At 39.6% G+C, this 12,027-nt stretch overlaps 1 protein-coding gene across 1 annotated transcript in view; it reads right to left on the reverse strand.

Moving 5' to 3' along the window:
* MYO3B (myosin IIIB) overlaps window positions 1-12,027 on the reverse strand; it is a 392,885-nt gene that overhangs the window by 195,524 nt on the left and 185,334 nt on the right. The window contains exons 12-14 of the mRNA XM_042446679.1: window positions 8,998-9,114; window positions 7,792-7,896; window positions 425-508 (exon numbers count right to left, since the gene is read on the reverse strand). Coding sequence (XP_042302613.1) covers window positions 425-508; window positions 7,792-7,896; window positions 8,998-9,114 — 306 coding nt within the window. The remainder of the gene's footprint in view (window positions 1-424; window positions 509-7,791; window positions 7,897-8,997; window positions 9,115-12,027) is intronic.

The following is a 12,027-nucleotide window of genomic DNA, read 5'->3' on the forward strand; positions in this document are numbered from 1 at the left end:
TAAATCTCTGGGGTCTATGCACTCTCCTCCTTTCCTTGTTATTTCTCCCATCCAAGTAAGGAAGAGTAGCAAAGAAATGGCTGAATACTGAAGAAAGAAAAGACAAAGGGGCTTGTGGGAAAGTGTGGGGGTGGGAGAGATTTTATCCGTAGAAGACTGGCCAGGCATTCAGATTCAGCTTTGAAGACCCTCTGTTTGACCTTTTATTGAAAGATTCTAGACTGAGGCTGTATCCACGCTGCAGAAATAATCCAGTTTGATACCACTTTAACTCCATGCTATGGAATTCTGGGAATTGCAGTTTATTGTGGCACCAGAGCCAAATTCATGAATAATCAAATCCACAAACGTTAAACCTGTAAAAGTTGAGGTGTGTTTGTACTTCGAAACATTGTATTTACACTATATGCCAGTCAATATATACCTTTCCCAGGAAGGTCAAATGCTGCACAATGAGATGGGCACTTTCAGTCTTCCCAGCACCGCTTTCTCCGCTGATGATAATGCACTGACACACAAAACAGAGAGGAAGATGAATAGTTTACAATCCAGGCAGGAATACTTCAGTTTTCATTGACTGAATAGTTTACCATTTCAGGGGAATAACCTTCAGTCTTCATAAATTTCAGCATCAACAGACTATGAAAACATTCCATCCACTTCAATTTGACTGTTTTTGTAGAGTTTACTTACTCAGCTTGGTGTAAATACAGTGGACCCTTGTTATACGCTGGGGTTTGGTTCCAAGATCCCCCGTGTATAACAAAATCTGTGTATGCTCAAGTCCCATTAAATATAATGACACAGCAAAATGGTGTCCCTAATAAAAAATGGAACATCAAGGTAAATTTATACTTTTTTGGAACATTTTCAAACCGTGTATGCTTGAATCCGTGTATAAAAAATCCGTGTATAAGAAGGGCCGACTGTAAGAGAAACCTCAAATTTGCCAGCCCAATTATTCATTGCCAGGAGTAAGCAACTCTGAAAGGCTGGGGGGTGGGGGTGGATTAGCCTCCCAGGCGGGGTGACCAGATGTCCTCTTTTTCCAAAACATGTTCTACAGTCCAGGAGGAATTTCAAAATATCCTCCATTTTGAGCATGTCTAAGAAACATGAATTTACATTCCTATTAGTGTTTTTAGTTTTTATTTTGTAATGTCCCATATTTTTCTTGAATGTCCTACATTTTGCAGTGTCTTGTCCTCGTTGTGGTTATGGCATCTGGTTACTCTGCTTGCAGGAGACCTAGGAGGGCCATGCACACACACATGTAGCAAAAAATTATATATATTTTTGCCCCCAAATGCCCTATAGAATGACATTTTTTCCATGCCTTCAGTGGTCCCTGGGTCATTTTAGGCCCAGGAGAGGACCTGTTTAACACCAGGAAATCAGCAAAATTAGCTTTCTTTTGACTTTCTGTTCTTTTTAAAATGCATCTTCTGGACCTAAATTAGCTGATGAGAGGACATCTGGAGGCATTTGGGGCTGGCTGTGTGTGTGTGTGTGCGTGTGTGTGTGTATTTCCAAAAAAATATTGAGGGTCAAAATTTAACATTTAGTTTTGGAGGTCACAAAGATGGTCATGGGGGCCACATGCAGTCCTCAGGTTACATTTTGCCTATGCCTGGTTTAGCTGTATTACTTATGCAAGATGGTTTAACTAATTACAACTAATTATCAATCAATGTGTGGAATAGTACCTTTCCAAAGTAACAAAACACCTTAACTGGTTCATAATTGCTAGGCACCTCTGTGTTCTACAGAAACCTCTTCACCTTATCTGTAAACTGTCACAAGTAAAAGTGTTTTGTCAAGTCCACTGGTAACTTTCAAGTGAAGAAACAGTAAGAAGTATTAAAGAGCCAAATAAGTATGATACTTTGGTGCAGGCCATCACATCCAAGTGGGTGACACCTATCTGATAAGAACTACTGTGTTAGATTGCTGGACACAACAGCACCACACTTGTACTGTGTCTGGTTGACCTCAGGTCAAACTATTCAAAGAAATCAAGTGGACCTGGGCCATAGAGAAAGTCATTCCATTAGATACATGGAAATGTAAAAGTTCCAACTGAAGATCACAATAAAACTAGGGAAGTGTGAGAAAACTGATTGCAAGCCAAGGTGTGGTCCACAAGTTCTGGACTGTCTATAATTTGCAAATTATTTGGTCTCTTCAGTCCTCATGCTGACAGATGACTATGTATGTGTGTGATGAAAAAGTGCACATTTATAAAGCGTATATAGAAAAGTGTTTACTTGTCAAATTTATTCAATGGTAGGAAATGCACTCAAGAAATGTGCACTGTTTTAAAACTACAAATAAAATTTATATGTTCCTTCTATGACAAGGGGAACAGTGAACATAAGAATGTCATCACAACACAACATGCATTCTTTCATATTATTGTTACCAAGTCTGGATTTATATAAAATTTTGGGTACATGCAATCTGTGCTATGATCCCTGACTGACCCCATGGAGGACCCGCCATTAACCTAAAAGTGGAGAAACCACATAGGCAGCTCACCTGACCCAGGCAGAGCCCTAGAGAAAAAACTAAAATTGGAAAATTCCATAGGAAGTCTTGAAGTCGCCAAACCAGAATCGCCTCTGCTGCCCAAATAAAGACAATGGATTTGGCTTCTCACTTAATAAGCCAGTGATCAGCTTAATGGCTCAGCAATCAAGTCGGCTGCCCTTCCGAATGGTGTCCTGACCTAATGCATTGTGCAACTCATTGCTTGCTCTCAGCTTAACAATGCCCAGGCAATCAACGCCTTTCTCTAACAAGTCCCATAGCCTCGAGATACATTTAGCACTATATAAACCCTGAGCTTTCAGACCCTCCTTGGGTTTTCTAAGCCTGGGTCCTTTGAGCATTAAGCTCCCCTGAAATCACTGAGCTACACTGAGCTCTCAGTGTCACTAACTTGAACCCAACTCTCAAGCCTCCGCAGCCTTCTTCCCGCTCCCACAGCCATGATCCACTGTCCTTCCAAGCTGCATCAGAACTTCTTGGAGAAGACTTCTAAGGTAGTATATCCTACTGGTGCCTCTCCTTCTCAACCTATCTCCCGAACTCACCCCTCCCCTGCTATAGCATTGAGTGTGTGTGTGTGTGCCCCTTTTGCTGTGTGGTTTTACTTGTGCTTTAATAAATGCTATTAGATTAATTGCACCTAATTGGTATCAGAGTCTCTTTCTCTTGGGGTGTACTGGCGACCTCTGGTATACACAAAGGGACCCAATCCTGGAACGTGGTATTGTTAGGGCTACCTCTTGACTAAATTTGAGCTAATTCAAATTCCCCTAATTCGATCCTTCCTAACATTATGATGTTCACTTTGGTTTGTTTTATGTTTTTCAAAATTTCTCATGTTTAATTTTTGGCAAATGACCAATTGAAACCTGTTGAACTAGACAGAATCAATGAAATCAATCAAACCAATCAACAAACACATCTATTAGATATTACATTGTGGAGAAGGGAGCCCAATTCATAGTTGCCATCTTTCAGCTGCTATTCATGCATTTACTGTAATGCTTAGTTTAGCCTTCCCGGATCACAAGAAGAAAAACCATGAAGTGCATTTATATGTTGTGCTGCTTTTCACCAGTTCAAACTTCTTAACAGCCACAATAACTAATACATGTTGATATTCTCGTGTACATAAAAAGTCTCTTTCTGAAAGTTTCGCTTGTCATTTCTTGAGGTTGATATATTCCTATGTTTATTTTGCAGCACTGCTTTAAAAAACATTCAACCAGCTTTACAAACCGGCTTTTGGGCGGGCTATGTAGTTGAGACTGTCATGGTCACCTTAGTCGATGATCTCTGTCTGGGCATGGACAGGGGTAGCGTGTCCCTGTTAGTGCTTTTGGACATCTCAGCAGCCTTCAATACCATTGACCATGGTATCCTTCTGGAACACCTGAGGGAGTTAGGTATCGGGGGCACTGCGCTCCAGTGGTTCCGTTCCTACCTCTCGAGTAGATTCCAGATGGTGCAGCTGGGGGACTGTCACTCCGATAAGAGGGCCCTTACATCTGGTGTCCCTCAGGGAGCGATTTTGTCCCCCGTGCTATTTAACATTTACATGAAGCTGCTGGGAGAGATCATCCGGAGACACGGGGCGCGGTGTTATCAGTATGCTGATGACACCCAAATATGTTTCTCTGTGCCTCCGACTGATGCAGTGACTAGGGATGGCATCTCTCCTCTAAATGCCTGTCTGGAATCGGTAATAGGCTGGATGAGGGAAAACAGACTCAGTCTGAATCCAGAGAAAACGGAAGTACTCGTGATAGGCTTTCCTGGTCCGGGGAAGAAAATTTTTCCACCTGTCATGAATGGGGTCACGCTTCCCGTGAAGGACTCAATTCGCAGTCTGGGGGTGCTTCTGGACTCGTTGCTCCACCTAACATCTCAGGTGGATGTGACGGTCAGGAGCACTTGTTACCAGCTTCGGCTGATACGCCAGCTGCGACCCTACCTGGGCCGGAGGGACCTTGAAACGGTGGTACACGCTCTCGTAACCTCTTGGTTGTATTTCTGCAATGTGCTCTACATGGGGCAACCCTTGTACCAAACCTGGAAGCTTCAATTAGTACAGAATACGGCAGCAAGGTTGGTCACTGGATGCTCCAGGACCAGCCATATAACACCAGTTTTGCAAGATCTACATTGGCTGCCTGTTTGCTTCCGGGCGCAATACAAGGTGTTGGTTATAACCTATAAAGCCCTAAATGGCTTGGGCCCAGGGTACTTGGAGGACCGCCTCTCCCCATACAGTCTGCCCCGCACTCACAGATCGGGTGGAAAACATTTGCTAAGAGTTCCTAAAGCAAGATACATTTCATCTCAGAGGGCATTTTCTATCTCAGCCCCTCAGCTTTGGAACTCCTTGCCCGATGAGCTCCGTGCTGTCACCTCCCTAGATGTATTCAAGAGGAATTTGAAGACCTTCCTATTCCACCAGGCTTTTCCCCATGAGCATTAATGTTATCTTTATCTCCCCTTGATGATGCATACTGTTCAATCCAGCTATTTGTTATGGTTTTTAATGTTTTTAATTGTTTTGTAAGATAACTGGTTTTAGATGATGTATGGGATGGGTGGTTGGTTTGCACATTGCCAGGGATGTATGCTATTGTTTAACTGTTTTTGTTATACTTTTTCATGTTGGGAACCGCTGTGATCTGCACAGGAACAGCGGTATATAAATAAAAATATTATTATTATTATTATTATTATTATTATTATTGTTATTGTTATGTTATTATTATTATTATATTACTATATATCTTGCAGCAAACCATGCAAAAGAGGAAATGGCCAATTTTCGTTTAAAACAAAAGCCTTTTTTAACAGATAAAAGCCACCTCTATGTGCCCTATTTCAGAAACAAAGCAGTGTAAGATTACAATCTCCAGGGTATAAAGACTCCTATTTCTACAGCACTATATTCTATTTTTATTAAAATTACAGCCATATAATTGGATTTGTATCCTTATTACATTTATATTAGAAATATTCTGATTATATGGTACCATTAAAATGAGTGATCATGATGTTACTAACTCTTATTTTCTATAATTTACGGCTACAGGAACCTGATTCTTCATTGCCCCTAATTCCAGCACTGAACACCTGAGTGAATAACAGACACAAATGCTGCCCCTAGCTAGTAATACAATATACAGGTTGAGTCTCTGTTATCCGAATTGCTTGAGACCAGAAGTGATTTGGAGGGGTTTCTCCCCAGATTTTGGAAAATATGCATATACATAATGGGATATCTTGGAGAATGGACCCAAGTCTAAACATGAAATTCAGTTATGTTTCATATATAGCTTATACACACAGACTGCAGGTACTTTTATACATAATATTTTTTAATAATTTTGTGCATAAAATAAGGTTTATGTACACTGAACCATAAAAAAGCAAAGGTGTCACTATCTCAGCCACTCCGTGGACTATGTTGGGTTTTATAGTATTTTGGATTTTGGAATTCTGGATAAGAGAGACTCAGCAGTACATGGTTACACATTCTGGAGACTGAGATGCAAAGCTGGCCCTACCATTAAGGAATATGAGGCAGCTGCCTCAAGTGGGGTTCTGACAGAGCAACATGTGCCATGTAACCTGCCCTTCATTCCCTTCCTCACTCCCAAGACAGCCTGCTGACCTCAGGTATTGTATCTTGCTACCAATGTTGAATTTAGGTTCAAACCATAATCTGGCAGGTTTTCATACAAGGATGTGCTAGAGGATAAATGGACATAAATCAGATATTATGAATCGGAATACACAAAAACCAGTGGCAGAACATTTCAGTTTCCCTGGGCATTCCATCTCGGACCTTAGAACAGTAGTCCTTAAACAAAAGAACTACAAAGGTAGATTGGAAAGAGAAACAGTAGAACTGGAATTCATCCACAAACTACAGTCCCTCAGCAATGGATTGAACAAAGACTATGGTTTCCTGACACACTACATGCACTTCAACACTGTCTGACCCCATCCTTATGGGGGTGCCCTACATTCATCTATTCCCATCACCACAGGCTAGTTGCATTGCAAAACTGGATCTTCCACTTCATTTCCATGCCCAAAGACCAGTTTCCTATGTCTTTGTGCACTAATGACCTTCCTTAAAACTGGACCTGCAACTTCATTTCCATACACAAAGGATTTGTAATTTGAGTTGGCATCCTCACAAACCAATGGCATATATATGTCTGTACCTGGCTTCCACTCCATCAAATGCATCGGATGAAGTAGACTGAAGTTTATGAAAGCTCATGCTGCCAATTTCTTTCTTTCAGTTAGTATCAAAGGTACTACAAGATCTCTCTACATACAGAATAAACACAAGTTTGCCGATGTTTGTAAAGGGTTGCCACAATTAATACTGATTCCTGACAAGAGAGCTGAGGGTCTATATGACAAATATTTCCAATAATGCATTTTTAAAAATTCTTACACTGGAATGGATCCAGCCTTTGTTATCTCTACAGCAAACCCACTCAAATCAATTTAGTCATGATTAATGTAAGTCCCAGGGATTTCAGGGGTCCAGAGCCAACATCCCTTTATTGCTCATTTATGAACACAACAGAATGTTCTTCCATCCCTTCCAATTTGTAGGTCCTTCCCATTGCTTGGAAAACAGTGCTGGGGGGGGGGGGGGTCCCAGCCTTCCACAGTGAGTTTTGGAGATGCATAATGGTGAGGGATTTTGCCCTCCCAGTTCTGCTAGCAGAAGTAAACTTGAATTCTGCTAATGGCTTCCTCTAAGGATAGCTAAGTCTGTATCCAAACTGTCACATTTGTAGATGTAAATTTAAAAAAAAACAACCCTTAAAAACAGTAATATTTAAGGACTATTAAGAAACTCGGGGTTCAATTTTAGCTAAGCACAACCTCACAAAGTTCCACATGTGTGTGCAGTAGTACCTTCAAGTTGCCTGTCAACTTATGATGACTCCATGAATTTCATAGGGTTTTCTTAGGCAAGCAAAACTTAGAAGTGATTTTGCCAAGTCCTTCTTGGAAATATAGACTACAGCAGCTCGTATTTGCTGGCTGTCTCCCATTCAAATACTAAATGAGGCTAACCTTACTTAGCTTGTAAGATTAGGCAGGATCTAGTAACAACTGGTAACATTTAATGAATCTCAAACTAAATTAATACATCTTAAATATAAAAACTTCAGTTTGTTTCCAAATTATGCAAGCAACATTAAGTATTTTTAAAAGTGAATGTTTCCCTACCTGGTCTTTGTTAAAAGTAATCATGCCTTGGTAAGCAGCATCTGCAGAGGCAAATATGTGGGGTGGATTTGAAGAACGCTTTACACCATGATAAAGCTTGGAAAACTAAACAAGAAAAAAGAATTGTCAAAGCACAACATGTCAACCATGTAAGTAGTTCCCTTCCTGTCATATGAATGTACAAGGAAAATATTTATCCCAGCATCTACTTTCAATGTGTGTTTGTTTTTCTAGAAAGTGCCTTATATTAGAACAGAAACAGGCCCATCTAGCCCAAAACTGATGGCTAGGAGAGTTCTTAGTCCAAAGCATATCTTTTCCAAGCTCTGATCTCGCCCCATATTGTCTAGTTTGATTGACAGCATCTTTTCCAGGCTCTCAGGGAAACGTTTTTCCATCACCTGCTTCCCAGTCCTTTAAGCAAAAGTGCTGGGGACTGAATGATGGGCTTCAGTGTAGAAAGTATTTACTGTATATACTATACTAAAAGTCGGCTTCATATATAGGCCGAGGGCAGGTTTGGGGGCCAAAATTATGGATTTTGATATGACCCATGGATAAGTGGAAGGTAAAACTTGGGATCATGTAACAAAGGATCTAAAGGAGGAGGAAGAAAAGGAAAATGATGCCAAAGAACGTAGCAAATTTCAGCAGGCATGATTGCTGGTGCTCGCCCTAAAGGCTGGATAGGTGTGAGAGATGGGGGAGAGTCAGTGCTTCCAGAATAGATTACACTCTTGAGTTTCACAAGGGAACGGTTCCTTTTTTAATATGAGTTAAAATATAGAACTCTTATGGACCCATGGATAAGCTGACTCAATTATTTAGGGTCAATTTTTTGACTAAAATTTCTAGATTTATACATGAGTATATACAGTACTTCCCAAATAGCTTCCCTTCCTCCTCTTTCTTTTCTTCACTTACTATTATAAGACACTTGATAGCACAACTAAAACAAAGAGATTAGTAGATGTCATGGTACGGGAAATACTGGAGCATTTTATTATCAAAGCATGAGATCCTTTGTTTAAAATTGCCTTGTTTTTGTTTTTTCTATATTTTGTATGTATATGTGTTGATAATTAAAAAAAATTAAAAATTGCCTTGTTCTGATCTCTTTCTTATATAAGAAACAATGTGATTCTCCAACAGTTAGCATTTAAAAAAACAAAAACAAGAAGATGATGATTCTGGGCTTTTTCTTACCTGTGGAGAATATATGCTGAGGTTCTGGAAGGGGTTTAAGGCTATTAAGATATCTCCAACATAAGTATAAATCTGCAAGTCTGAAAAGCGCTTCTGCAACTGATGAATAATTGTCTCCTGAAAAGATTACAAGTTTTACAGTCAAGCGGTATTTTTTGCAGATAGGAAACTCATTGTAAGGAAGTACATCAAATGCATGAAGCAATAAGCGATAATCTGAAATGTTATTTGTCACTTACGTCAAATATTGACTTCTCTATATAAAACCATTGTTTTCATAGTCTCATATCTCTTGCCAAGATAAATCTATAACTAGGCCACGTTGAAAGTAATAAGCCTGTCTGTTAGGTTTATTGTGTGGCTTGGAGAAATAAACTGTAGATATGCTAATATCTAAATATATAGTGGGAACAGAAAAACACAATGAAATATATTTAACTTTCTTGGCTCATTGTTATTTTTTTAAAAAGCCTGTCCATATAATACCCATAACATTAAGCTAAATTGCTTGCTATAAACATAAAATGTACAATGATTTTGCTTACGAGTGTGGCTTTTTAGCTAAGGCTCAAATCCAGCCAAAGTAAAGTACTTTTACATGTCATTAATTTCAGTCAATTGCCCACTGAGATCTACATTCATATAAATGTGCTTAAATTTTGCAGGACTGAGACCCTGCTTTCTTTTCAGTGAAAATAATAAAAATGGGGTGGGGGACTAGAGAGACCTACCAAATCTAACATTCCTACCATTAAGCACATCAAATGCACACCCTCACAACATTGTTTTTAAGAAGTGATAAATTGTGAAAATAAATTATCCCACATATTTTTTTATATATAGGAGGAAATGGATCTTATATGGAAGAGCATGAAGGTGCTCCAAACTAGAAATCCTTTATATGAGTGCTATGGATTTGGGCTCTTTGGAGAAGTTATTTCCCAATAAAGCAAAACATAGATATCCACTTCATATGGAAGACCATATGTATAGCTTTTTCTTCTGCATGAGAAAACTCAGACAAGTTCACATTTCGTGTGGACAGAAATTCTAAAAAGATTGATTAGCAGTATAGCTCCATTCCAACATGCAATAGGTTCAGCACCAGCCCATTGCACATATCCTGGTATCTAAAGGCCAAAAAGGAATGATAATAACAGCAGAGCTGCATATTAAAATCAGTGAACCCATATAATGCCACACAAAATTATCTAAAGAAGAAGGGAAAAAAAGGATAGGCAGACCTGTTTCCCTATACGGATGCAATGAGTACCCACAAATATCCTGCTAACAGCTCAGTTCTGTGTTCCTGACAGATCAAAGACATTGTATGGAAACAATAACCCCTCTCCCAAATTTCCCATGAGAGTTAACAAATTTTCATTTCTTAAAAAAAAAAAACAACCAACAATCTAGGTGGGAATCTGCACAAAGCAGATTTTGGGATATTTATGTATGTCACATAGTAATAGGCAGAAACAACACTATTCACATATTGAGTTTACAGAGAGAAAATATATTAGTCATAGAACCTTCCTTTCATTGTACATTCAGAATACTATGTAATCAGAGAAATTAAAGACAAAGTATAGCACCAAGATATACTTTCAAAGCTGAGTTCCTCCAAAGTGTGTGTGTGTGTGTCCTGGAGGAGTAAGAAGGGAGGTATCAAGGGTTGAGGGTATAACTTCTCAGAAGGCCATTGAAGGGAGGAACAAGTGGTAGGAAGTGGGATTGCAGGTCCCTATTCCATGCAGAACAAAAACCATACAGGTATTGGAGAGGGATTCCATTCACTGCTGCCACACCTAGCTACTCATGTGATTTTCCTTCTCTTTCTCACTGTATGTGTAGGTGGGTTGTTAAAGGTGCATTAGATTGCTTCTTAGCATTTTAATATACGGTAGTAAGTCTCATTGAGCTCAACAGGACTTGCTTAATCTGAATAGGAATGAATACAATGGGAGACATTAAAATGGAGTGGCACTAATTTCTTAGAGGGAGCATTCTAGTGACACCCTAGTAGTTTCTGTCTGTCTCTTACCCACCCTGCAATATTGCACAGATGAAAATTGGGAGACGTGCACCCAGGCAGCATGATAGTGTGATCAAGAGGGCCCAAATTACTAATCATGAAGAACAGACAAGCTAGAAGAGGCTGCAGTAGTTTGCTTTTGTCTGTGCCTACAAGGAAGGATAAGAATCCACCCCCTCCAGTCTTCTTTCACTTCTAAGTTGATTGAGTCACTTTTGCATTTTGAATTCACATTGCAGCAACTGAAGTAAGCAGAAGACAAAGGGGCGAGAAGGAAGAAACTGAAACATTTTAAAAGCAGGTGAAAAATTGGGACAGCAGAGGATTAATTGTGATAGTCCCTGCCAAATCAGGACAATTGGAGTGCATGCTCTTGTCTGGTCAGTTTCCATGGCCTAAATCCAACACCACTGTATTGCCTGTTCACTAGCTTGATGGTACTTCCTATGCTTCCCTTCTCCTCTCCTCTTTCCATCCATCCAGAAGCCTGAATCACAGGATTTCTCAACCATCTAGAGCAGGTTTTGAGAGTACAGGGAGATCTGGTCCAGGCAGAAGAAGGGATCTGCCCCCACTCCCAAGAAACTGAAAGCAATATCTAAAAGTAGATCAACCTCATGTGATCTGATGTATCTATCAAAATCAATGGAGCTAGAATTAACAAGACTATGTACCTAAAAAAGAATATGCACCATATATTTACAAGTTTTTAAATACATGCTACTACTTACCTAACCCTCCAATGAGAAAAGAAGTTCTGAAATACACATATCCTAATACTGAGGTTCAAACACTGGGTTTCTCATTGTAGCAAGCAAAAATAATAACAACCTACTGCCATTCATCACCTGGTTCTCCTGTGTAACAGAGCAATCTAAATGCTCAGAATATAAATGAAGCTGTGACAAGAGATCATAATCATATGACACAGGGCTTTTTCCTTCTTCATATCAGAGCTATGAACAATTAACTTGGTGGCATGGTGAAACTATCAG

Source organism: Sceloporus undulatus, chromosome 1 (assembly GCF_019175285.1).
Source record: "Sceloporus undulatus isolate JIND9_A2432 ecotype Alabama chromosome 1, SceUnd_v1.1, whole genome shotgun sequence".
In the NCBI taxonomy this organism is placed as follows: domain Eukaryota; kingdom Metazoa; phylum Chordata; class Lepidosauria; order Squamata; family Phrynosomatidae; genus Sceloporus; species Sceloporus undulatus.